The following is a 27648-nucleotide window of genomic DNA, read 5'->3' on the forward strand; positions in this document are numbered from 1 at the left end:
GCTAATAATAATCACCTGACAGCAATTTCCTGCAAGCTGGTTTCTTATAACACATCTGGCAGTTCATCTGCTTTCCCTCTACTGCAGACGAGGTTTGTCATCAGTCCAGGTGGTGGGAGTGACGGACACTGCAGTGTGTGAGAGTGTGCACCTTAACCCTTGCTTCGTCAAGTCTGGGGGAGACCTGCCTGGGACACTAGGAAGGACATTTAACCCTAAGGCTTCACCCAACAGACTTACTGGGACATTTGAATATGTGAGTCTGAGACTGGGTGCAGTGGCTCACGCCTGTAATCCAGCACTTTGGGAAACCGAGGGAGGGGGTGGATCATGGGAGGTCAGGAGTTTGACAGCAGACTGGCCAACGTGGTGAAACCCCGTCTCTACTAAAAATACAAAAATTAGCCGGGTGTGGTAGCGAGCGCCTGCAATCGCAGCTACTCAGGAGGCCGAGACAGGAGAATCGCTTGACCCCAAGAGGCAGAGGTTGCAGTGACCTGAGATGGTGTCACTGTACTCCAGCCTGAGTGACAGAGGGAGACTCCATCAAAGAAAGAAAGAGAGAGAGGAGGGAGGAGGGAGGGAGGAAGGAAGGAAGGCAGCAAGGAAGCAAGGAAGGAAGGAAGGAAGGAGAGAAAAAAAAGAACAGAAAAAGTGAGTCTGCATCTCACTGTTTATGTAACTTTGAGCAAGGCACTTCGCCTCTCTGAGCTTCTGAGTGGGTGTGAGAATGAAGAAAACCACAAGATGAAGAGGCCAGCGGTGTGCCTTGTTCATAACGGAGGCTCAGGAACAGAGGGTCCTCTCCCCGACTCCCCCAGCTACCGTCCCTTCACAGGCCTACCAAGAAGGGCTGGCTTTCTTTCCCCTTATCTGGTGACCCATTACTGTGTTGAAAATCACCTCAAAATTTGTGGCACTAATAATCATTCTTTTCCGTGTTCCTAAATTCTGTGGGTCAGTCTCAGAGGCCATGTGGGCTGCTATAGCAGAATATCATACATGGGGAGGCTGATAAAACACATTCATTTCTCATGGTTCTAGGGGCTGCAAAACCCAAGATCAAAGCACTGGCAGATTTTGTGTCGAATTCTTCATCATAGACGGCTGTCTTTTTGCTGTGTCCTCATGTGACAGAAGGAGTGAGGCAGCTCTTTGGGGCCTTTTTGTAGGGGCACTAATCCCCTATAAAAGATTATAGGTTTGATGAGAGGAGAGATATGATCTGACTTTTGATTTTAAAGGATCCTTTTCCCTGCTTTAAATTTGAAGACAAAACTCCCAAGTGTAAGAACAATGCCTTCCTAGTGCCCTCACCACCTCCCAACATCCTCTGGGGATAACTGAGAGAACCCTCAGTGAACTAGAGAGAAAACTAGGAATAGAATCTGATCCCAAGACACCTAATTGGCTCTCTGTGTACTGTCCTGGGGGATTTCAGGAAACACAATCTGTTTCTTTAAAAAAAAAAAAAAAAAAACTGGTTATTTGTGTCACTTAGTCACCCTACCAGCTCTCCACGTTTTATCATCAGTAACCATGAAATTGATGTTGATTTACTTCTGTTTTGAAAAGAGAAAAAATAAGTAATTTAGAAAAAGGATGCCAGCTGAGGCCGTGTGTGTCTGTGTATACGTGAGCATACGGGCATATGGATTTTACATATGTGGACTCTGCACATGTGCCTGTGTTTATATTTGTGTGTCGATGTTGACATGTCTGAGAGTGGACACCACTGCATGTGTCTGGCCATGTCTGTGAACACATCAGTGTGGTGTATATTCCTGGCAGCTCCCCACTTCATGCACAATAAAATCCAAGTTCTTACAATGTCGTAAAAGTTCTAACCCTGGCTACATCTGTATCCTCGCTTCCTTACAGCCCATCCCCTGGGTTGCTCCACTGTGGCTAGGCTGACTTCCACGTTGTCACCGGAATACACAGGTTGAGAAAAGGGCCAGGATCGTTGACTTTACTTTTTCTAAAAATGCAGTGACTCAGGCAAGAGGCATGAGAGCCTGTGGTCTATCCTGCTCATCCTCTTCAGGGCATCCTTCGGAGGGCTGCGCTCAGTCACCGACTCAGAGGCTTTGTGAAATTCTGCAGGCAAGGCCAAAAGGAGCAAACATGGATTCTTATGTTGGCTATTTTGTCTCACCTCCCTGGTGTTGGAAACTTGATGAGCATATAATTCAATGAAATCACTACCACCTATTAAGAATAAAGAGAGGGCCGGGCGCGGTGGCTCATGCCTGTAATCTAAGAGCTTTGGGAGGCCAATGCTGGAGGACTGCTTGAAGCTAGGAGTTTGAGGCCAGCCTGGACAGCATAGCAAAACACAATCTCTACAAAATTTTTTTTAAATGGTGGCAGGCAGCTGTAGTCCCAGCTACTAGGGAGGCTGAAACAGGAGGATCGCTTCAGCCCAGGAGTTCAAGGCTGCACTGAGCTATGATTACACCGCTGCACTCCAGCCTAGACAACAGAGCAAGACCGTCACACAGACACAAAAAAGAAAAAATAATAAACGAGTACTAAGAGCATGGATAACAATAACACCAGTGATAATAAATGCAGTCGCTGGCATGCTGGTTAAACAGTACCGGCTCTGGATCCTACACCCCGGGTTCGAATCCAGGCTTTACCACTTAGCAGCTGGGCGAGTTATTTAATTCCTGTTTAACTCCTTTAGAGGAGTGAATTGGCCACGCACGTGCAGAGGGCCCCCCACCCCCCAGTAAACACGCCTCGCCAGTGACCAGAGCGAAGGTTGCAGGTGTACGTCAACACCCCCGCACGCTTACGCGGCCCGGGCAACTAGGTGGAGCCACGGTGCGCTGCGGCAGGATGGACGCACGCGGGGGCGGGGCCGCGCCTGCGCAGACCTCCCTGTTATGGCGGCCGCCTAGGTCCCACCGAGAGGGTGGTCGGGTGGGACTCCAAGCTGGGCCCTGCGCTGGTAAGTCCCTGGAAGAGGCAGCGGGATAGGGTAGGGTGCAGGGAACCTCTGGGTGCCGAGCCTGACTTTGAAACCCGAGCTCCCACGGATCTGAGGCCCAGATCCCTAAGGCCCGACCCCACTATTGGCCTCAGTTTCCCCTTCTAAGCACAGGTGTTGGGGGAAGAAGTCCACGTCCTCACCTGGGTTTCCCCGTCCTGGGTCCAGGCAGCTCTCCTTCGGTTCCGAATTAAGAAAGGTGGGCAATGTCTGACCTGTGACTGCCTTTTGAGAGGGCAGCAGTTAACCCACAAGGGTGGCGTTAGGAAGGCGACAAGGGAATGAGGACGAGAAGCCCCACGGGGGACGTCCCGGAGCCCCTCACTACGACTCTGCGCGCCGTGGCCGGGCCCCCTCATTACCACCCCGACCCCAGGCCTTCACACCCTGCCCTCCGTTACCCTGCTTTTGGCCCTAAATCGTCATGGGGTCGTACCAAATTCCAGATTGTTGAGTGAGTTGCACTTAGCAGAAAGAGGAGGAGGGAAGTTATTTTAACATAGTGATCCCAGCAAACTGCTTATTTGGGATAACTGATTGGGGACCTATAGGAGGGGAGGGCTGGCAGCGTCTCAGTCTAGCCCCCACAGCCTTAGAAGAGCCAAGAACACGTTAGCTCCTGCTGCGGGGATGAGCCTGCAGCCCTATGGAGGGTGGCGGGGCGGGTCCCCATCCGCAACCTGGGTCTCCTTTCTCAGCTCTGCCCGGTGAAGAGAGGAGCCCGAAACCCATACATACCCTGCATTCCCGGAGGGAGGCTTCCTGACTAGAGAAACTGTTACCTTTTCTTTTTCTTCCCAGCATTCACTTTAATAATTATTATATTGCTATAATTACTATCGTTGCTTATTAAACGTTTACTAGATGTCGTGAGCCCTAAAAGTGATCATTGTCTCATTTACTCCTCATACAGGCCCTGAGATAGGTTCAAGAGAGCCTCCTTATTCCCAGATAGCTGATTCTGCGGTAAGTCCCTTAAAGGGAATCTCGTTCACCTGGGACTTACCTGCAGCATACATTTCTTGGGAAGCCTGGTTGGATTGAATTTAAAAATGGAAAATTCAACTAGAGATTAAGAATTTGAGTTTTCTTTTTGTCTATAGTTAAGAAAATTTGGTGTGTAATATTACGCTTGCTTTTGGAAAAAGCAAAGAACACTGATTTTTCTGGGATATAAGTTTTCCAACAAGATTGCACTGTAGGCCACGCACAGTGGTTAACACCTGTAATCTCAGTACTTTGGGAAGCCAGAGTGGGTGGATCACCTTGAGATCAGGAGTTTGAAACTAGTCTGGCCAACGTGGCAAAATCCTGTCTCTACTAATAATATAGAATTGTCTGGGCAGGGTGGCGTGTGCTTGCAGTCTCAACTACTCAGGACACTGAGGTAGGATCGCTTCAGCCCAGGAGGCAGAGGTTGGAATGGGCCAAGACGGCGCTACTGCACTCTAGCCTGGGCAACAGAGTGAGACTGTATCTCAAAAAAAAAAAAAAGAAAGAAAGAAAATGCACTATAGGAAAAAAAAAATGGCATCCTTTGGTTTGCTTTGATTTTCACAGCAATGTTAGAGAGGATCTTTTTTTCCCCCAAAACTATGTGTGAAAGTCCCCAGTTTTCCCCCAGGACATCTCTAAGTCCTGAGAAAGCTTGATCTGCCTTTGAAATGAGTGGTAGGTATAAGCTGTATTTTCTCTTCCAGAATCTGGTGTGGTTTTGCCAGTCTCATTGATGAAGAGTGTTTGCCTGAAGGTCAAGCATTTCTCCACTTTCGATGACACCATGAAATTCTGCACTTATTTGCCAGCTTCACAGACTTTCTTTACAACCCACTTGCATTTTGATGGCTTTATAGTGTTGAGTAGGAAAGCCAGCATTAGGAATCATCTTTCTCCTAAAACTTTTTGTGTTGGAACAACTTTTGCTGCCCCATGGCAAACACTTAAATATAGGAACTCCAGCCGTGTACTGGGATCATTGGGACAGCCTGAGTCATGATGACCTCGTTTTGCAGTTGAAGAAATGGGGACCCTGCAAGATCATGCCTAGGGGATATACCTACCCCAGTAGGAACAGTTCCTGCAGGCAGTCAGGGGTTATGGGCAGGTTTGGGTCAAATACCTGAAACCAACCCCAGGACAAGAAGTTTGCTGGTGTTTTATTAACACCTACTATAGACCAAGGACTCTCCCACCCAGTAGTACGACTGCATGAGAGTGTGGTTGAAGAAACAGATGCAGAAAAGTGATGTGATTTTCCTGAGATTACATAGCTAGAAGGCGAGAGACCAGGGATCCCCATGTGGGCTGTCCAGCTTCAAAGCCCATCAGAATACTGCTATTTGTTGATGCTTTTCAATGAGATGAAACATTTGGTTGGAGGGAGATCCTCCCTGTTTTTGACCACTTTGCCTCAGCCATGGTTTTCCAAGTTTTAGTTATTGCTATATCACCTGCATAATTTTTCCATATCTGCATATCATCTGTATAGTGATCCCCTTAATTGCTTTTCCTTTATATCCATTCACCTTTTTTTTGTTCAATTTTTTTTTTTTTTTTTTAGATGGGGTCTTGCTTTGTCACCCAGGCTGGAGTGCAGAGTGCAGTGGGGCATTCTCAGCTCACTGCAACCTCCGCCTTTAGGGCTCGAGCAATCCTCCCACCTCAGCTCCCAAAGTAACTGGGAGTACAAGTGTGCACCACCACGCCTGGCTAATTCCACTCACCTTTTTAAATTCAGTAGCAAAGCTTTAGGCCAGGCATGGTGGCTCATGTCTATAATCCCAGCACTTTGGGAAGCTGAGGTGGGAGGATCGCTTGAGCCCAGGAATTTGAGACCAGCCTGGGAAACGTAGTGAGACCCTCACCTCTACAAAAAGAAATTTTTAATGCCAAGCATGGTGGTATAGCTGTAGTCCTAACTACTAGGGAGGTTGAGGCAGGAGGCTCTCATGAGCCCAGGATTTTGAGGCTGTAGTGAGCCATGCCTATACCACTGCACTACAACCTAGGCAACAGAGCAAGATCCTGTCTCTAAAAAGAATTTTTTTTTTTTTTTTTTTTTGAGGTGAAGTCTCACTGTGTCACCCAGGCTAGAGTGTAGTGGTGCAGTCTTGGCTCACTGCAACCTCTGCCTCCCGGGTTCAAGCGATTCTCCTGCCGCAGCCTCCCGAGTAGCTGAGACTACAGGCGCATGCCACCACACCTGGCTAATTTTTTGTATTTTTGATAGAGACAAGGTTTCACCATGTTAGCCAGGATGGTCTTGATCTCCTAACCTCGTGATCTGCCCGCCTCAGCCTCCCAAAGTGCTGGGATTACAGGCGTGAGCCACCTCACCCATCCAAAGAAATTGTTAAAACGTTTAAAATAGGAAAGCTTTATAACAACAAATGATACAGGAGCAGTTTATAACAGCTTCTAGAATTAAAAAGAAAGAGTAAAGGGCCTTAATGACTAAATGTAAAGCGTAAATTGTTATTGGATACTGCTTTGAGGGGAATAACCTCAAGGACTTTGAGGAAATTGACTTTAAATGCTATTCGGGAATTATTAATTATCTTACATTTGCTAATGGTCTTATGGTTATATAGGGAAATGCTCTTAGGGGACAGACATTGAAGAATTTAGGGGCAAAATGTCATGATGTCTGCAGTGTACTCTTAGCTCGAGAAGAAACCAGAGAGGGCAGGCACATGTGGCAAAATGCTGACGATCGTTGAATCTAAGCAGTATTTATATGGTTATGATATTCCCCTATATTCTTACTGTTTGAAATTTTAATAAAAAAGTTGGAAAAAAAAATGAGAAACTTTATCCCTACAAATGGAAATTTATATCTCTTGCTATAAATAAAAGGTTACTATGAAAGTGAATATATTAAACAACGCAATTCAATTCTAGCTGGATTCTCTTCCCTGGCCAAGTCTCTGAGACCTCCTCCCAGGGTGATGCAAAGCTACTGACTGTCTACCAGCTTGGACCTGTCTGCACTGTTTCCTCTGGGACCTGCCATACTGAGAACCTGCTCTCACCTCGGAGGGGCTCCTGTCCCAGGACTAAGGTGGAGCCTGGGCCATGGTGCAGCTGGCTCCTGCTGCAGCCATGGACGAAGTCACCTTTAGAAGTGATACTGTGCTGTCAGACGTCCACCTCTACACCCCAAATCATAGACACCTCATGGTGCGGCTGAACAGCGTGGGGCAGCCAGGTAAGGTCCTGGGCCCAGGTGCCCTGCAGATCCTGTTTTCTGTTTTCTCATACCCATCTTTTTGGGGAAAATATCAGGAAGACTGGATTATGTAACTGTTATCCTCAGACTGCTTCTGAAGTGCTTTTTCCTTTATTATTTTTAAAAAAACCTTGTACTCTGCAATTTTTGTATGTGTGGGTTTGTTCTGCTTTTGTTTTGTTTGCTTTTTTTTAAAGACAGAGTCTCACTCGTCACCCAGTCTGGAGTGCAGTGGCACAGTCATGGCTCACTGCAGCCTCAAACTCCTGGACTCAAGCGATCCTCCTTCCCCTGCCTCCAGAGTAGCTGAGACTACAGTCTCGCATCACCACACCTGGCTGGGTTTTATTTAGTAGAGATGGAGTCTTACTGTGTTGACCAGGCTGGTTGTGAACTCCGGGCCTAAAGCAACCCTCCCACCTTAGCCTCTTGAGTCCCTGGGATTACAGGCGAACTGCTGCCCACCCCCCTTTCGTTAAGCAAATTCCTGTGCTTTCCTGAGCACCTACTGTGTGCCTGGCCTAGGACTTGATGCTGGGAATGCAGACATGAATGAGCCAAGCTTTTCCCTGAGCAAGCCCAGGGTTCAGTGGGGAGACAGAGTGCTGGGGCTCCATCTGTTCTCTGCTTTTTTTTTTTTTTTTTTTTTTTTGGAGACAGAATCTCACTCTGTCACTCAGGCTGGAGTGCAGTGGCCCAATCTCGGCTCACTGCAACCTTTGCCTCCTGGGTTCAAGCGACTCTTCTGGCTCAGCCTCCTGAGTAGCTGGGATTACAGGCATCAGCCACCACACCCAGCTAATTTTTGTGTTTTTAGTAGAGACAGGGTTCCATCATGTTGGTCAGGCTGGTTTTGAACTTTTGACCTCAGGTAATCCACCCACCCCAGCCTCTCAAAGTGCTGGGATTACAGGCGTGAGCCATGGCATCTGGCCCTGGCATCTGCTCTTTATCCCCACTCCCTTCACCCTAGTCCAGCCACCTCCGTTCCTGGTCTGGCTGCCTGTCTTCTCCCACTGAGTTCACTGCAGCACACCCTCCCCACTTAGCTGCAGCGGCTAAGGGCATCTTTTGAAAATGCAGATCAAGTCACAGCACGTCCTGAGTTAGACCTCTAGTGGCTTTCCATTGCTCTCACAATAACATCCAGGTTCCTCAACTTGGTCTGTGAGGCCAGCCTGACAAGCCTCTGCCTGTGTGCCTACCCTTATGTCACTCTCCCTTGCTCTTCTTGGCCACTCAGCTTTTTTCTGTCCCTCGAACACAGGGAGAAGAGGGAAGCAACCATAAGATACAAGGTCAGGGAGGAAGCACCTACTTTCCTCCCCTCCCTGGCTCCTCAAGTATCATCTGCACAGACAGCCCCTCCCTGGCCACCCTCCCTAGCTCCAGTTACCCTGTATTAGCTTGTTATGGTCTGATGATTAATCATTCCCATTGCCCTCCTGCCCTAATTTGGATGGTACATTATACCAGAGGTCTGTAAACTACAGCCTGTGGGCCAAATCTGGCCTACAGCTATTTTTATAAAGTTTTATGACGCCACAGCCATGCCCATTCATTTCCGTGTTTTTATAGCTGCTTTTGTGCTATAACGGCAGAGTTGAAGAGTCACAACAAAGATCACAGGGCCCGCAAAGCTTAAAACTGGGTATATTTTATGAGACAGGGTCTTATTCTGTCACCCGAGCTGGAGTGCAGTGGTGCGGTCTTGACTCACTACAGCCTCAACGTCCCCAGGCTTGGGTGATGCTCCCACCTCAGCCTCCTGAGCAGCTGGGACTATAGGCACATGCCACCACACCCGGATAATTTTTTTGTAGAGAAGGGGTTTTCACCATGTTGCCCAGGCTGGTCTCAAATTCCTGGGCTCAAGAAATCCACCTGTCTTGGCTTCCCAAAATGCTGGAATTACGGGTGCGAGCCATCGTGCCCAGCCACAAAGTTTTTCATCTAATCTGTTACAGGAACAGTTTGCTTACCCCTGCCTTACATGGTTGCCATATCTTTGTCACACAGAATGCAGTTTTCCTGTATTCCTGGCAGTTAACACAGTGTGGTGTAATGATCTTGTTTAATGTTTGTTCTCCAACTTCACTCCTAAAATGTAAGCCCCTGACATAATCAGATTCTGCTTTGTACCCCCAGCACCTAGCATGGTACTTGGCACGCAGTCAGTGTTCAGTGATCAATGGATGAGTGGATGGATGTGGATGGGTGGATGGATGATTGGACAGATCCAAACACTGGCATAAGCCCAGGATGCTGTGGGAGGTTAGAGGAGAGGCCCCTGAGCTCAGTCCTGAAAGTTGTGTTGCCTTGATCAGCTCGTTTCTCTAAGCTTCAGTTTGTGGGTCTGTAAGATGACGCTGATAACACTGTCTTCACAGCAGTTGTCTTCACAGATTGAATGAGATGATGTGAGCCAAGTGCCTCATAGATTCTCATGAAATGGTGGCTGCTGTTGATGGTGGTCGCAGCTGAATCATCTGGGCCTTTTCTGCTGTCATTAATATATCTCTACCTGGCCTTTAAAATCTTCCATGTTGGTAATCAGATGTTCTCAAAACAGAAGAGGAAGAAAAAAAAGAAAACACCTTGGAATTCTCATTTTGCTTTTTGTCTTGCCTTTCAGTTTTCCTCTCCCAATTCAAGCTTCTCTGGAGCCAAGATTCTTGGACAGACTCAGGGGCCAAGGGTGGCGATCACAGAGATATTCACACAAAGGAGCCTCCTTCTGCTGAGACGAGCGGCACAGGGTCCCTGCCAGGAAGTGGCCACGGTAACGAGGGTTTCTCCCTCCAGGCCGGGGCTGACACCACTGGCCAGGAAGTGGCTGAAGCTCAACTGGACGAGGATGGGGATTTGGACGTGGTGAGGAGACCACGAGCTGCCTCTGATTCCAGCCCAGCAGGGCCTCTGAGAGACAAGGTACATCCCATGATTCTAGCGCAGGAAGAAGACAACATCGTCGGAGAGGAAGCACAAGGCAGCCCCCACGATATCATCAGAATAGGTAAATAGAGGTCTGGCTCACGTGTCCTTAAGGCAACTCCACAGTATCGCTGCTCAGGGCTCAGTGTGGTCTGAGCGTGGATTCTGCAGGCCCAAGCAGCACAAGTTGTCAGAACCAGCTCGGATGAGACTGGGGAAGCTCTCCACCACCCCGGTCACTCCTGCCCAGCTCACACCACAGCCTCACCCTCCTGTGTGCTTTCTTGTCTGTGGTCTGCCTCCTTTCCTAGAGTGCCTGCCCCCAGCCTCTGCTCCCTTAACATGTTCCCATTGCCTTACAGTTCCCAGCTCAGCCACACTCCTCCAGGAAGCCTCCCTCCTGCTGCCTCCCACATGTGTGCTCTGCTCTAACTCAGCGTGTCAGGGGTGTAGGGTAGGCTTGGCCTGGCTGGGGTGCCAGCAGGGTGCCATGGGAGGTTCTGGTGCTGCAGTGTGGCACAGGGAGATGGGTGTCGGTCACAGTGAATGGGGTGTGAGCCAGTCGGATGGACTGGGAACTGGGAGCTAGAAGCCAGGTTAAGACGGGAGGTGATTAAGTGGCAGGAACGGGGACAGGAGAGAGGTTTGGACAGATACCCAGAGGTGGGATCAAAGAGGAACTGCCACCAAGGTATGGGGGCAGAGGAGAGGGGTTTGCTGACTCTAGGATTTGAAATCTAGGGACCCGGCACTCTAGAAACACTGGGAACTATAGGGAGCCGGGCCAGGAAGTGCTGGGTGCTGGTTAGGCACCTGCTGTGTTGTGGATATCTTCACCAGTATCGCATTGCATAGTCTGCACAGCCCTTTCTAAGGGGTGCTCGGATGAGGAAGTGACGAGCCTAGTGCCATGCAGCTTGGTGGTGGTGAGTGGGGTTCCAAACCGTGCAGTCAGTGTCCACACCAGGGCTCTTGCCTCCCCTGGCGCTGCTCGTGTAGGGAGCAGAGCTGTGATTTGGGGCTGTTCATTGAGATCCGGGGTCCCTGGTAGTGTCTGAGTTCCTGGGGAAAGGCCTCCCCCAGCACTGGCCGTGGTCAGAGAATGGGGGTCAGTGGGTCACTCTGAAAAACAGACAAAACAGCAGCTCAGTATCTACCTGCTCAGCAAACAGTTAGTGAGCGACTATACAGTGCTACCAGGCAGCCTCTCTTCTAGACTGTCCCAGAGAGGGCAACATGGAACTCACACCAGAACCCTGCTCAGTGTTTCCCATGGGTGACCTCTGCCCTCATGGCCCCTGCAGGAAGGGATGAGTATACATTTCACAGAGGAACAGACTGAGGCTCAGCGAGGTTGAGGAACTTGCCTGAGGTCACACAGCTAGTCAGGGACAGAGCTGAGACTCGTACCCAGGTCTGTCTGATGCCACAGCCCATGTTCTCATTCCATATCATGGGAACAGAGCATTCAACAGAGGCTTGGGAAGTCCTGTTGTTTCTCAGGGGGGCTGATGATGCCTCATTTCCCTCTGAGCCCTCACTGTATTAGCCTCCCCGAGCTCGGGAGCAACCCTGTCAGTTACTCCACAGCGAATGTTGTCTCTAGTGTGTGTACGTTGAATGTTTCGGGTATCTACCATCCTATGAGCTAAGAATAAAGTCCCTCTGGAAGGAGCTGGCCTGTGACCAGCTTCTCCACCTGCCCTGTTCCACTGATGTCACCATGAGGCCCCTTGTCTGTATACCTGGAAGTTCACTTTTTCAGCTCTCATTTGCTCCCCACCTGCCCTAAGGGAGGAGAGTGGAAAGGTAGCTAATGCGTGAACCTAGGTGGTAACTCATCATTATTTCAAACCGACTAGAGCACTTTCATCCCCAAAACTTGATCTAATCCTGCAGGGCTGGATTTTGAGCCCAGCTCCACCTTCGCAAGCCGTGACCAGAGACAAATGTCTTATTCACTCAGAACCGTATAGGGTCAGGGGAACTACTCTCCCTGGGTTTTAGTGCCCGGTGAGTGCGAGGAGCAGGGCCTGGTGCAGAGTGGATGGTAAGCACGTCACTCTCCTCACCACCCTTTTCCTCTGACCCATAAACCATCCCATTTATTTCAAGTTAGAGACCCATTAAAGAAACTGATTTTTCTAAAGAAAAAGAAAAATATGTATTTTCTTAACTATTCCAAGGGTTTGACAAAACCTTAAAAAGTTTATCCAGGAATCTGCTAGGAATCCACATACCCAGGATTCAAAGTAAATTATGTTCAATTTCCTCTTTGTAGAGATAAACAGACCCCTTTAGAGAACTCGAGAGAGGCAGGGCTAGAACTCAGGCTGTCAGATTCTGAATCCCGTGCCTTCCTGCTGGAGAATTGGGCAAGTCGCTTAGCCTCTCAGCTCAGTTTCTTTGTCTGTACAGTGGGTACAATCTCCTCCTCTTGTGAGGAATTAAGAGGGAGGGCACATACAAAGCTCTTAGCATAGTGCCTAGCACAGATTCAGTGTTCCATAAATGTAAGCCTCTGTCTTGGGGACTGGCCCAAGCTGGGAGAATGGAGACTGGCTGAGGAAGAGTCTGGGTTCCTGCAGGTCTAGAGACACAATTTGCAAATGAGATAAGGCATAATTCTAGAATCTGATAAGGACAGGTGAGATTCTAACACTTTCTTCTCCCATTGCTAGCCCTAGAGTTTCTCATGGGCTTAGTTCCCCAGCCTGGCCTTTTATGTTCTTAAGATAGCTTTGGAATTATTTACATATAAACTGACTTTTCACAGGAGTGGGAGCCACAAGATGGCCCTGGATAGGGAGGTCCCTAAGTCACCTAGGCCTCTCTAACCCTAGACTGTGAATCCTCCCTCATCCCTACTCAGCCACCTAGACCATTCCTGGCCCAGGGCAGACATACTGGGCATTTGTTGTGATCTCTGATTATGCTGAGTCATGACGAAGCATATTTCCCCATTCAAACACTAGTGAGAGCCTGAAACAGGGCAGGGGTGGGGTGGACCTCAGAATGTCTGTACTCCAGACTCGAGAGTATCAGACACAGGAAAGGAGAGTGCCCTTGAGGTTGGCCACACTCGGCTTCCTGGGGAATTCATTCTGGCTTTTTCCATCTGGTCCCAGAGAGCCGCACGGCATCTGCTTCTTCCTTTGATGCGTCCCTTAGCCTCTCGTTCTCTCCCCTGTCCATTCGCCTTAGGTCAGTTTTTGGTCAGACTCCCAAATGACTTCATTTTAAATCCTCTTTTGTTTCCATTTGGCTTTAGAAAAACATGGGTCTCACTTCGTTACCCAGGCTAGTCTCCAACTCCTGGCTTCAGGCGATTCTCCCACCTCAGCCTCCCAAAGTGTTGGGATGCTAGGTGTGAGCCACTATCATCCTTGACACATTATGATCTAATTCGATGTTTTTTTCTCAGACTATAACCTTGGGCTGGTCATGTGCCCCCTCTGGGCTTCAGTGACCTCTACCTGTGCAAGTGTTGGGGGCTTTGACCATCTCAGTGGTGTTTAGATGTTTGCCAATCCTGTGCTCTCTCAGAAGCGCTGTCTGGTTAAACCCAGTTATAGCCTCACAAATGAGGGATGGTGTTGCTTCTGCATTTTGCAGAAGAGGAAACTGGCTCTGTCCTCCATAAGTGAAGTGACTCGTCACCCAACTAGGAAATGACAAAACTGGGTTCTCATGCAGGTCCCTGACCTCAGGGTCCTCATTCTCTCTTTAGGGAAGCTGGCCACCCCTTGAGAACAGCTGTGAGGCAGAACTTATGTCCATGAGACCCCTGGAAGGAAGTGACCAATCACATAGGACTGAAATCACTATGGAAAGGGTCCCCTGGCAGCAGGAGCCCTCAGGGCAACTGGGGTTAGGGAGCAGATGGTGAAGAGGGAGCTTTTCCAGCAAGATGGAGGGAGAAGAGAGGAGAGGAGAGGAGAGGAGGCTATGAGCCACACCCAGGAGATGGCGTGGGCTGGACTGGGGAAGAGGAGATGAGCAGGGACCCGGAGTACACCACAGACACCCCTTTCCCTCCATGCACAAGCACGCAAGCCTTCAGCCTGCCAAGTGAGTCCCTGTGCCTTTCATCCTGGGAGGCTCTGCCCCAAGCTTTTTAAACCATGTCCTTGGCCTAGTTCAGATTCTGTATCTCCCTTCTGCAAGCGGGCTGAAGAGCCAGAAAAGGCTGTGCACAGTGGCGCACACCTGTGATTCCACTTTGGGGGACCAAAACAGTGGATCACTCGAGCCCAGGGGTTTGTGACCAGCCCTGGCCACATCCTGAGACCCTATCTCTACAAGAACTATTAAACTAAAAAAATTTAGCCTGGCCTGGAGGCACACACCTGTAGCCCCAGCTACTCGGGAGGCTCAGGTGGCAGGATCACTTGAACCTGGGAGGTGGAGGCTACAGTGAGCCTTGGCCATGCCACCACACTCCAGCCTGGTGACAGAGCAAGACCCTGTCAAAAAGAGCCAGAAAACTGCAGACAACCTGACTTGGAACCCCGCGTCTGCCACTCACCCCCTCTGTGACCCACACAACCTGCTGACCTTCACCGCCACATTTTCCTCATCTTTAACACAACACCCCAACCTGTCATTGGGCAATTTCGTGGATTAAGTGACAGTTTTTAGCCCAATGCCTCACGTAGAGAAGGTGCTTTTTGTTTCTATTAACTTTACAAACAGTAATGCTGAGCTCCAGTCAGTGTCTTCATCTGTAAAATACGTGTGAGCCAGTCAAGTAGAATCCCAGTGGCACGCAGGCCTGCCTCAGAATGTGTCTAGTGAATGCTGGTTCAGTGAAGGAACTTGGCGTCACATGGCTCGGCGGGTATATTTCTGATCCAGTTTCAAACCAGGTGACTACGTGTTAGGCCACAGCAACCTGAAGCCCTTCTGAAAACATGTTTTATTAAAAGTGCCTTCGAAGCCACCATGTCACATCTAGCCAAGTTGCTGGTGGATGATGCATTAGTCACTTTATTCAGAGATAAGATTCTAACTCTGCACATAGGGCTGAAATCTTTGGCCCAATTTTCCCAGGAGGAGTCCTCAGAGGACATTGGCCCAGGTGCCCAAGAGGACCCCGCACAGTCATTTTCTCTCTTGGTTTGGTGACAGACAGAGCAGTTGGCTATAGCCATTACTGTCTCACTTAAAAATACTTGAGCAAGTTATTTTCCCCCCACCGGGAGCTCTTAGATGAGCAGGTTCTTATTTAACAGCAAAAAATGTTTTGCTTCATTCCTTTTCTTGATCTTTTTCCATTATCTTCTTCCAACCACCAGAATTTGATCCTAATGTATTTTACACTTGAGAATACTTACTATGCTAACTTATCATACTTCTTTCACCTTTTTAAAAAAGGATGTAAATTTAAACTTAGTTTGTTAACTTCTAATGTAGAAGTTAACTATATTTCTAAGACAATAATGAAGTTAAGTATGCTTCTAAGAAAATACTTTTGAATGAGTTGTGATTGTTAGTAGTATATAAATAAACATAATGATTATAAATTTGCAATTCTTGGCCATTGAAAAAGTAGTGCACTGCATGTGTGTGTAATTAAATTGGGTGAAAACCTGAGACCCTCCCTAGCCTTGGGCTGTGGGCGGAGATACCCAGGTACAGGAAAAAGTGTGAGCCCCAGCTTCTGGCCTCTGAGTGGCGCTCGAAAGTCACCTCGCAACTGGTAGCACAGCCTGTGTTTCTGCTGCTCTCTAGACCCCCTAATTCCAGCCTCTGACACCCATCTGACCATGCTGGCGGGTTGCCGCACAGCCCTGGCTTGTGGTTTTCTGTCCATCCCCGTTTCACAGTGGGTATTTCTCTTGGTTTCTGTCTCATCCAGAGCACACCATGGCCACGCCCCTGGAGGATGTTGGCAAGCAGGTGGGTAGGTCCCGTCCACTTCCTGTGGCCCTGACGGGTCTCCGCAGAGCCTCATGCTGCTTGTCACTCCTTGTCCTCCTCCCTCCAGGTGTGGCGGGGCGCCCTTCTCCTGGCGGACTACATCCTGTTCCGACAGGACCTCTTCCGAGGATGCACGGCGCTGGAGCTCGGGGCAGGCACCGGGTTCGCTAGCATCATTGCGGCCACTATGGCACGGACCGTTTATTGTACAGGTAACGAGGTGACATCTCAGGCTGCGGGGAAGTAGCCACCTTCACAAAGTGTGCATTGACTGTATGAAAAGTCAGAGGTACAGGAAACTGGCTGTTAGCTGCTGTTGATTTTGCCATCCTGGTCCCCTGGCCCTCTTCACTCTCCATTTCTTCTCAGTGACATCAGAATGACCCACCAATCTTGAGTCAGTGGCAGCAACATCACCCAACCACTCTAAGGCCATTGAGCCTTAGGAGGTGTCTTGCACCCCTACTGGTACCTCTTTCCCCACTCCTGAGAAAGAGCAAATATCTCCCAAAACAGAAGGAATACGCCCTTTTAGAAGGCTTTAAAAACAAGTTTATTATTTTTTTTCCTGGTTATAGAAGTCTTGCCTGTTCTTTGTCGATTTTCAAAACAGCAAATAAAAATTAGTCATAATTTTACAATCACTAGATTGAGTCAGCAATATAGAATTTATTGGGCACCTCCTATGTGCTACACAATTCTAGATGCAGGAGGCCTGGCAGTGAATGGAGTTGACCGGGCACTGCCCTCAGGGCAGTTATGTTGTAAGAATGTCCTCCAAATAATAGCCAAAATCAAACTACAGCAACACTGTATCCTGAAAATGTTGAGAAATATTTTTTACGAGCATTTTCTTTTTTAAATTTTTATATATTTAGGGGGTACAAGTACAGATTTCTTATGTGCAGCTATATTACAGTGATGACATCTGGGCTTTTAGTGGACTCATCACTCACATACTGAACCCTGTACCCAACAGGGAAGTTTTAACCCCCCACCCTTCCCACCCTGCCAGCTTCTGGAGTCCCCAGTGTCTGTGAGTCCACTCAGTATGTCTGTGTATACTCATTGTTTAGCTCCCACTCATATGTGAGAACATTTTAAGAGCATTTTCTCATGTCATTAAAAAGTTGCTATATAGGCCAGGTGCAGTGGCTCATAGCTGCAATCCCAGCACTTTGGGAGGCCGAGGCGGGTAGATCACCTGAGGTCAGGAGTTTGAGACACCCTGGCCAACACGGTGAAACCCTGTCCCTACTAAAAATCCAAAAATTAGTCAGGCATGGTGGTGGCAGGCGCCTGTAATCCCAGCTGCTGGGAGGCTTGAACCCAGAAGCGGAGGTTGCAGTGAGCTGAGCCTACGCTACTGCACTCCAGCCCGGTCAACAGAGCAAGACTGTCTCAAAAGGAAAAAAGTGTGTATGTGTGTGTCTCTTTTAATGACCAGGTAATATTTCATCTTTTTTGTAACCCTTCTATTGCTGAGTATTTTGGCCATTCCTGTAGGGTTTCTATTTCTGTTTGTCAGTTAGACTGTAATGAACATCTTTGTATATTGTCTAATAATCTGTCAAGTAGGTTCCTAGAAGTGGGTGGTGTTAGTTACACTGCAGTGAACATCTTTGTGTATTGTCTAATAACCTGTTGCCTAGGTTTCTAGAAGTGGGTGAGACTATTAAAGCTTTTGATACACATTACCAACTAATTTCTTTTTTAGTACTTAATTTTGAAATAATTTCAGACTCATAGAGGAGTTGTTAAAGTAATCCAGCAAGTGCCATGTCCCCTTCCTCTGGCTCCCCAATAGTGACATCGCACACAACCATGGTACAGTGATCTGTACCATGCCATCTATTTTAAATCTTTAATATCTGCTGGACAGAAAGAGGCACCAGCTGACGTGGTTTATACCTCGTTGCTTCCTAGTGAATGTTTCTGACACAGACTGTTGTTTCTGAGATAGGAAGGAAGAAGCTGGAGCTCACCAGTCCCTGAGGCAGTTTTCAAATATACCAAATTAACCACTGGTCAGGAGTCCACAGTGCAGCCATGCTATTGGCTGCTTCTTGACAATGTCGTGTAAATTGTCAGTGAGCACTTCTCAGCGCCAAGCCATCCAAGAGCTTTGCTTCATGCCTGGTACCTAATAGCAGGATATAAAGAACTCATCCCTGAGAGAGATTTAGCAGCATGGGGAAGAAAGCTTGCATTAAGATGCCATGTTCCGGTTGGAAAAGTCCTTTCAGATGCATCAGTGCCTGGCTGTCACTTCACAGTGACCCTGGGCAGAGCCAGGAAGCCTGTTCCTATCTCTGTTGTCCAAATGGGCAGACTGAGGCTAAGGTTAAACTGCTGGCCCAAGGTCATCCACAGTTGCTGATGAGACTGAGGCTCTCAATGTGGACCTGTGGGCTCACAGGGCAGTGCCCTTTTCAGGTGGTGGGATTTCAGATTCTGTTTCATGGAGCAGAGCTCCCGTGAACCGGCCAAGTGTTGCTGGGGAAACTGCACTCAGGACACTGGGGCTCCTGCCCCACTCAGCCAGAGCTGCTCCTCTCTTACCTGTTTTACGTGTTAGAAGCTTCTGACAGAAACTATCATAAAGGTTTAAAAACTGCTGAGCCTGGCCAGGCACGGTGGCTCACACTTGTAATCCCAGCAGTTTGAGAAGCGGAGGCTGGTGGGTCACCTGAGGTCAGGAGTTCGAAACCAGCTTGGCCAACATGGTGAAACCCCATCTGTACTTTAAAAAAAAAAAAAAAGGGCCGGGCGCGGTGGCTCAAGCCTGTAATCCCAGCTACTTGGGAGGCTGAGGCAGGAGAATTGCCTGAACCCAGAAGGCGGAGGTTGCAGTGAGCCAAGATCCCACCACTCTACTCCAGCTTTGGCAACAAGAGCAAAACTCCATTTCAAAAAAAAATAATCAAAGAAAAAAAAAACTGCCGAGCCCATCGTGTGCTGTCGGGCACACACCATCAATATTCTCTTGACCTAGGAGACGGTAGATCCTTCCCTTCTGCGAGCAGGGAGCTGCTCTCTACATGGCTCTGTGTGACCCCTGGGGTGCAGACTCTAGTCCCAGCGAGTTTACAGTTGATGGGGGAGTCCACGCCGACAGTGGACCAAGCAAATGCCATTAACAAGACATCCTGTACTTCCTACACACACATTTTTCTAATTAGAAATTTATTTTTGGTAAAGCACTGCTTCCCCCAGTGAGGATTCACTGTACTATAAGTCAGTTCTTGAAATGATGAGAAATCCCACTCATCAGAGTAGCATGCAGCTGGGAGGGAGATCTGCGCAGCAGCAAAGTGAGTCACACTCGAGAGGGGGCTCAGCCTCTTTGAATCTGCTCTGTGTCCTGATGAATCATAAGAAAACATCTTTCTGACCAGAAAACTGGTCCAGTCAGTTTTCCTAGGGTGTCCACAAACGAGCCTAAATTTGAAGTTAGAAAAACCTGGATTCAAATCCCAGCTCTTGCTCTTACTAGCTATATGACTTTGCTCAAGTCACTTAATCTGTGAAATGGGATTCATGATCCTGGCTCCTGTGTGGTTATAAAAATGAAAAGGATGAAGCAGGGAAAATGCATGCGTGGTTTATACGCTGGGATGATGTTGAGAGCTCACACGCCTTCCCTCTAGAATGCACACTGTCTCTCCCCATCAGGATGAGAATCTCTTATTTAGGGAACGAGCCAATGAAAAGAGCCTTAAGGTGAGCGTATTTAATTTTGGCAGTAAGACACACAGGAGAAACGTTTCTCTAATTTCTGCAGTTGTGCTATTGACAACAGTTCTCTCCAGGCAAAACCGTGGAGATAAAAGCATCATAACGGCCGGCGCTTTATGGCTTGCCCTCTGTCATTCCAGATGTCGGTGCAGATCTCTTGGCCATGTGCCAGCGAAACATTGCCCTCAACAGCCACCTGGCTGCCACTGGAGGTAAGGCCCACAGGGTCTTCTGCCGGGGAGGGAGGTTTCTCTGGCAGGTGGACAGACACCCAAGACCATGACATTGGGAGGCAGGGCTCCACCTGTGTCCCTTGTACCAGGTGAGTAAAGGGAGCAGACATCATCTGGGCTTCACAGAGCTTCAGAGCATCGAAGGCTCTCCTTGAGTCACCTCCTCATTCCCACATTCACCGCATCATCCTGTTCCAGCTCTTTCTCTCCCGGACACTGGAAGAAGGCCCCCCAGCTAGTTTCCCCAGCTTCTTTTTGGACCTGGGGAAGCTGTCCTCATGTAACATCCAGAGTGACCTTTCTCAGATGCAAGCCTGTCTCCTCTTCCTGCTGAAAACCTTCCAGGGCGTCATCACCCATGGAATTCCCAGACCTCCCTGGCCCAGCCCCCACCTGCTCTCCCTGCCTTTTCCTGTCTCCTGTCCAAGCCCTGCATCCAGCACGGCCAGAGGTCACTCACTTCACAGGCTCGTCCCTCTGCCCGGATGGACCCCCACCCCCATCTGCCTGGTCATCTGCTCCCTGCACGGCCTGCAGGAATGAGTGTATGTGATGGGTGACGACAGTTATGTCCTAACTGGGCTGTCCATCCAGCCTTTCTTCCTCCGAGCAGCCTCACAGGCTTCAGGCGCTTCAGTGGTTTCCCGTTGCTCGTCTCGTCTTCTGGGGGATCTGACCCCTGCCTATCTACAGCCTCCCCCGCCCAGCCATCCTCACCATCTTTCAGATCACTTTCCTTCAAGTCCTCTGCCTTTGCTCTTCCCTGCCCCTGAGTGCTCTGCCCTCCCTCCTCCTCCCGGCAAGTCCTCATCATGCTCAGGGCTCCAGACCTCCAGATTTGAGGCCAGGGCCCCCAGCAGACTCCAGGAACACCTTACACAATTGCGTTTTAACTTCTGCTTGTGTGACTGATGGTGTTTTCCATTCCCACCAGACTACATGTTGGTGCAGGTGCCCCATCTGTGTTTGCTCTCCACTGTCACAATATTTGTTGAGTGCTCAGGGTACAGTAGGCAGTCAGCAGAGATTGGGAGGAGAGAGGGAGCATGCTGGTGGACGCCTTCCCTGACACTCACTGTCTGACACGATTTCCTCTCTGTCCTCCTGTGCATTGGCCTCATCCTGCAGACATCACCCAGCCACACAGTCTTGCCATTGTCAGTTAACCCTCCAGTCTTCCCTAGGGGAGCTGGTCCATAAGGATGGGGAGCATGGCTCTTAAATCTTTATTTTTTCTGTGTCTGGCATAGTCCTTGACACTTAGCACTCAAAAAATGCTGGAAGGATGGACAGATGAATGGAGGGAAGGGACAGAGGGTAGATGATGGATGAGAAGGAAGGAGGGAGGATAACAAGGATGGGCAGGTGGATGGGTGAGAGGGTAAAGGCTAGAAAGATGGGTAGATGAGACGGTGGGTGGGTGGGAAGATGGATGGGAAGGAAGGAAAGAGGGAAGGAAGATGGGTGGGTATATGGATGAATAGATGGAAGGACAGGAAGATGGGCAGACGGACAGATGGATGGATGGATGGATGGATGGATGGATGGATGGATGGATGGATGGGTGGGTGGATAGATGGAAGGGCAGGAAGATGGACGATGGATGGATGGATAGATGGAAGAGTAGGAAGATAGATGGGCAGGAAGATGGACAGATGGATAGATGGAAGGGCAGGAAGATGGATGGATGGATGGGTGGAAAGACAGGAAGATGGACAGATGGATGGATGGATGGATGGATGGATGGTTAGATGGATAGATGGAAGGGCAGGAAGATGGGCGGGTGGGTAAATGGATGGGTGGGAAGATGGATGAGAGAAAAGGTGGGTGGGTGGATAGATGGATCTTGGTATATAGTGTAAAAGTTTGTCTTTTTTCCTAATTATGTTTAGAGTTTGGAGGGTTCTCTTTGTGTTGTTTTTACAGGTGGTGTAGTTAAGGTCAAAGAACTGGACTGGCTGAAGGACGACCTCTGCACAGGTGTGTTTCCCTCTGGCTTCCCCCAGTATGAGTTAGTGATTCCTTTGTAATACCTCAGTCCCGGCTCTGTGGCCTTGATGGAGCTGCAGCCCCACCTGCTACCACCGTCCCACCAGTGTGTGGCAGGTTCTCTCCACTGGCCGATGGCATCAGCTGTCATTCTCTGCGCGCCTGCTGCATGCTGGGAACCTCATATTCACTTTGATCTTCAGGTCTTGTGGTTTTTCTGTATGGTAGCATGATAGTCCCTGAATCGTGAGTGCAGACTACCCACGGGCACAGCTGGTACGCAGCAGCGTAGGGGCATGGACCTGAGTTTGTCAGACTCTGGGGCACGGACCGTTTCCCAGCAAACGGCAGTTCCGGGAAGCCCCCAGGGTAAGAGAATTTCCCGTATTTCTTGCACAGGGTACTTCAGACCTGGGTGCTTGCTCTTTCTTTATATAAAGATGTCTTTTTTTTCCCCTGTCAGATGGCAGCTGGGGAAAGTCATTTCTTGAGTACCGGTCACCTGCCTAGCACTTTGCCCATCACAGGCCCTTCGGCCCTCCCAGTAGACCTGTGACGGAAGTAGTACTGTGCTCTTTCTGTAAGGGCGAAACTGAAGCTGTTTTCCTTGGCCACCCAGCAGGCAGATGGGGCAGATTAGGTCCTGCACTGGGCGACAGGCCAAGGCAGCAGGTGAGGCTGAAATCCACCTGCTGCTCACTGGCCAGAGTGGACACTCAGCAGAAAAGGCATCTCCTCCACCATTATTCTGCACCCAGGCAGCGGTGGCCTGAAGCAGGGAATCCTGTCTGCCTGACGGTTCCCACCGCACTGAGCTACCCCCAGCCCTGTTTCTTCTCCTGAAGGGACTTTTTGTCAGTCCCAGTGAGAGCTGGTGGCCAGGAGAGAAAGCGATGGACACAAAATGTGCTTTTCTTCTTTGTCAGATCCTGAGGTCCCCTTCAGTTGGTCACAAGAGGAAATTTCTGACTTGTACAATCACACCACCATCATCTTGGCAGCCGAAGGTAAGAAAATTTCTCCTTCGCCTTACATGGCCTTTGTCACAGCATGAAGTCAAGTACAGTCTCTTCACCTCCCCCCGAGTTCAGTTTTATAAGAGACTTTCCGGGACATGCCACCATGTCTGTGTGCGGTTTGCATTCTTGGAGCTGCTGCTGTTGGGCGGTGAGAAGCATTTTCTCTGTGTGTGTATCTCCCTGAAAAGTCGATTTCTCTAATATTTGCATGTTTTCCCCTAATGCTGGCCGTTTTGCTTCCCACAGTGTTTTACGACAACAACTTGACGGATGCTGTGTTTAAAACACTCTCCCGACTTGCCCATAGATTGAAAAATGCCTGCACAGCCATCCTGTCGGTGGAGAAGAGGTGAGCTTTGCGTCATGGGGACCGCGCTGGCGTCCCGTGTATCAGCGGAACTCTCACCTCCTAATTGCGTCCTTCTCAGTGTCCTCATGATTGTTACTCATTGCCACTTCTTGAGCACCTACTGTGTGCCAGGCCTGTTACTCAATGCTACTTTTGAGCACCTACTGTGTGACATGCCTGTGCTCCTCCTCTGTGTCCGTTACCTCACTGACTCTGCATGCTAGCCCTGTGTGCTAGCATGCTGTCCCTTTACAGATGAAGAGAGGAAGGCTGGGAAACATCAGGGCCCTTGCCCAGGGCACAGCTAGTTAGCGATAGACCATCACTTGAATGCCGACTGCACTGAGCCTCAGCGCTTGGCCAGCACACTGTCTAGAGCTTCTCTTCCTGAATGTTCTCGCTCTTTGTGGTGCCGTCTGCCTCTTCAGCTCCCCCAGGTCTCCTTCTCTTACTGATGCAGACAGCTCTTCACCCAACAGCCTCTCCAAGACATTTCCACTTGAATATCCTAAAATGTTTGGTTCCGTTTATTGAGTGCCCACCTTGTGATAGCTACACACATTTTCCTCTAATACCTGAGAGTAGTCCACAGCTTTTCTGAAGATAGTTTGTAATCCATAGCAAAAGCTGTGAAACTAAAGAGACTTCTTCACCCAGCAGTTCAGCATGTGGAAATTCACCCTGTGGAAATGCTCATGGTTATGTACAAAACTGTATGTACTTGCACATTTATTGCAGTATTGTTTATACCAGTAATACCGAGCGCTTGCTTTGAGGCACACATTGAGTCATAGCAATGTACAGACCTCATTTGGATCCTGATTTTATAAACTGTAAAGGAAAAACATCGGACAGTTGGGAAAAGTTGGATACTGAATATTTGATGTAAAAGGATTATTGTTAAACTTTAGTTGAAAAGGTCTCCATCTTTTTGAGACACATGCTGACATTTGCAACTTCATAAAGGAAATGGGATGATGTCTGGCATTTGCTGTTTAATAATTCAGTGGAGGGAGGGGGACCCGGGAAGAGCCAAGGTGGCAGAGTGGCTGAAAGTGGACAGTGGCTGAAGCTGGGAATGGGTTCATTAGACTGTTCTTTTTTTCTTTTCGGATGCGGAGTCTCACTTTGTTGCCCAGGTTGGAGTGCAGTGGCGCAATCTCAGCTCACCGCAGGCTCTGCCTTCCAGGTTCAAGCAACTCTCCTGCCTCAGCCTCCCGAGTAGCTGGGATTACAGGTGTGTGCTGCCATGCCTGGCTAATTTTTGTATTTTAAGTAGAGACAGGGTTTCACCATGTTGGCCAGGCTGGTCTCAAACTCCTGACCTCAGATGATCTGCCTGCCTCAGCCTCTGTCAGTGCTGGGATTACAGGCAGGAGCCGTCGCGCCCAGCATAGACTGTTCTTACTCCTTTTACATGGCTGAAATTTTTCTTAATAAAAAATTTTGTAAAGAAAAAGTGAAAGAGCTTGAATTTGAAGTTAAGTCTTCTTGTAGACTGAGATTTCGAAAGGTAGGTGGCAGGGTTGGGAGGCCTGTTTCTGAAGGCACTCGATCTCTGAAATCTCTCAGACAGCCAACTGTCTGGCAGTTTTATCTCTGTTCTCTGTGCTCTCAGAGTTGTCTGTACTGCCCACTGCCACGCCTCTCATTCATTCATTTCACAAATAATTACACAACAGCTCCAGGCACTGGATTCTGTGCTGGGTGCAGCCAGGACATGGAGAGCTGTCCTCAAGTGTGAATCTTACACCATCTGCCTCTTACACCAGTCCTAGCTCCTCAGAGGAGCTTTATCTTTATCTTTCCCGTGACGTCATTGTGGATACATGACTTCAGCGTTGTGAGCCTCAATTTCCACATCTATAAAGGGCGAGCCGTTTCCACCTCCCAGGCTATTATGCAGCTGTAGGAAGGAATTGCCCTCAAACATGCAGCATGAGACAGGCACTCAGTAAAAGTCCATCCAGGGGATATGAGATCAGTGAGGGACAGGAAAGACACATGGGCAGAAACAGCAAAACCCTTCCCGGTGATGACAACAGTTTGTGTGTTGGCTGGCTGGTTTGCAGGCTCAACTTCACACTGAGACACTTGGACGTCACGTGTGAAGCGTACGATCACTTCCGCTCCTGCCTGCGTGCCCTGGAGCAGCTCAGGGACGGCAACCTGCACTTCGTGGTGGAGCCCGTAGAGGCCTCCTTCCCGCAGCTCCTGGTGTACGAGCGCATCCGGCAGCTGGTAGGTCTGGGCCCCCTAAGCAGGGCTGTTGGTTGCTTTATAGTGAAGCAGGTGACTCCTGGGCAAAGGAGGTGATGAAGCAAACCCTCCAAGCTTAGGCCCCACCCTAGGTCCTGCAGGGTGTGAATGAAGCCTGCATGCCGGGCACCGTCTGTAGTGGAACCGGTTGAAGGAGCTGCGTTCTGTTCTTAGCAGCCACCGTGCCTGAAGGTGGGCCTATGGGCGAACCTTAACTTTCTTCTTCATAGCACACTTTCCCCCGTGGGCAGCTCAGACTCCAGGGGAGGCAAGACTGAGGCAGAGGTTGTTTGGGGAACAGAAAGTCGGTGGAGAGGAAGTTGGTGGGCTCCAGATCTTGGTGCAGGGGCCCTGCTGTGGTAGGTGCTGGTCACATCTTCAGTGTGGATGTATACCAGCCTCTTGGTCTGAACAGGCTTTTCTGTTACTGGAGTGCAAAGATTGAGAATTAACTTCTTTTTTTCTGTTTGCCTTTTGCCTGTGGCCTTCCTTTCTCTGTGTCTTCAGAGACTCAGGCCTAGTTCTAAGGAAAAAGGGAGGAAGGGAGTCGTGAGGGGCTGCCACCCTGGTGCTCTGCCTCGTGTCCTGAGCAAGGGCAGCATGGAATTCGTGTGGTTTTGTGTGTGAGGGGGATCTTGTATTTATTGCTCTGCCGCTTCTGGGCAGCAGTAAGAGTAGTATCACATGAGCAAGAACACACACTTCTTACAAATCAGCAGCCCCAGTACATGATGCCTAAGACGTCCCAAAAAGGCCAGATGTGGTGGTTCCCACCTATAATCCCAGCACTCTGGGAGGCTGAGGTCGGAGGGTTGCCGGAGGCCAGGAGTTCGAGACCAGCCTGGGCAACATAGATCCCATCTCTTCAAAAATTAAAAAAAAAAAAAAAATTAGCTAGGCATGGTGGTGCACACCTGTGGTCCCAGCTACTCTGGATGCTGAGGTGTGAGGATTGCATGAGTTCAGAAGTTCAAGGCTGCAACGAGCTATAATGGTGCGTGCCACTGCGCTTCAGCCTGGGCAACAGTGTGAGTTCCCGTCTCTAAAGTAAAACTGTATATAAAGATCTCCCCCAAAATGGAGAGATTGTGGCAACTCACTACCGTTCTGGTCTCTTGACTGTGTGACATCCTCCGATGCTGCTTCTGTTAATCCCGGAACTTCGTCCATCTAGCCTCTCTGCCGCAGTCAAGCAACAGCCCAGAGCAACAAAGAAAGGAGGAAGCCGCCGGCCCACTCCTGCCCCAGCTCACCTGCTCCGTGGCTGGCATGTTGTCCAACTACTCTGCTTAGCTGATCACGTTCCTTCATGAAATTGCCATGGTTTTGTACGTGCATGTCAGGAACCTGTTCTTTTCTGTTTGCTGCAGGAGCTCTGGAAGATTGTTGCAGAACCAGTAACATGACCCATTGCCTCCACAAGGCACGGCATCTTGACTGTTCTTATGGTAGATTTCTATTAAAATCAGAAGCTCACCAAAGCAACGTGCTTGAGATTTGTCATTTTTAAAATATGGTTACATGGACCTTAGACGATCCAAGATGGTTTTCTAGGGTGTGTCCCTGCCTCCCAGTCGAAGCCAGAGAAGGTTGTTGCTGTGGGCTGGGGGTCCCCTTAGTTATCTGTTTCTCATCCTTGTAATGTGGGCTCCAGGGTCAGGCTGAGCAAGGTTGGTTCTCAGCTCATTTCCACCCAACTCAGTCATTTCATCTCTGCCCTTCACTTGGGGTTGTGGCCCTGGCTGTGAGGTAGATTCTTGTACTGCCCTCTGCCGCTGTTTACAGATGGGTTAACTACCATTTCCACAGTTGCCATCATATCACCTCTCGGCACAAAAGCCTCACTTCCTCCCGGTGTTGGGTATGCTCCGCCCCATCCCTCCAGTGAGGGCCCCAGGAGGAGAGGAAGGGGCAGGAGCTGGTGCCAGGTGTAGACTGGCATTGGCCTTTGTATATCATTTTAACTCTTTATAACCCAA

At 49.2% G+C, this 27648-nt stretch overlaps 1 protein-coding gene across 2 annotated transcripts; it reads left to right on the forward strand.

The window, feature by feature from the left end:
* Positions 1–2823: 2823 nt before the first annotated feature.
* Positions 2824–27154, forward strand: METTL22 (methyltransferase like 22). 2 transcript variants are annotated; one of them, XM_032258072.1, is made up of 12 exons: positions 2824–2959; positions 6899–7205; positions 9862–10242; positions 16021–16061; positions 16150–16294; positions 19961–20032; positions 20482–20598; positions 21980–22033; positions 22969–23049; positions 23308–23410; positions 25483–25651; positions 27040–27154. In XM_032258072.1, exons 2-12 carry the CDS (start codon positions 7073–7075, stop codon positions 27073–27075), a joined length of 1332 nt encoding a protein of 443 aa, XP_032113963.1. In that variant the 5' UTR covers positions 2824–2959; positions 6899–7072; the 3' UTR covers positions 27076–27154. The 2 variants fall into 2 exon arrangements, with proteins under 2 accessions (XP_032113963.1, XP_032113964.1); XM_032258073.1 differs by lacking the exon at positions 20482–20598.
* Positions 27155–27648: the final 494 nt, after the last annotated feature.

Source organism: Sapajus apella, unplaced genomic scaffold (assembly GCF_009761245.1).
Source record: "Sapajus apella isolate SASKATOON/1434 unplaced genomic scaffold, GSC_monkey_1.0 scaffold99, whole genome shotgun sequence".
NCBI lineage: Eukaryota > Metazoa > Chordata > Mammalia > Primates > Cebidae > Sapajus > Sapajus apella.

What these genes read in the sequence shown, in the direction of transcription:
- METTL22 (XM_032258072.1), top strand. Translation starts at nt 7,073, where the DNA reads ATGGTGCAGCTGGCTCCTGCTGCAGCCATGGACGAAGTCACCTTTAGA. An exon ending in CCACCTGGCTGCCACTGGAG is followed by an intron (nt 20,033 to 20,481) that starts GTAAGGCCCACA and finishes CTCCTGTCCAAG; the next exon opens with CCCTGCATCCAGCACGGCCA. An exon ending in ATCCTGTCGGTGGAGAAGAG is followed by an intron (nt 23,411 to 25,482) that starts GTGAGCTTTGCG and finishes GCTGGTTTGCAG; the next exon opens with GCTCAACTTCACACTGAGAC.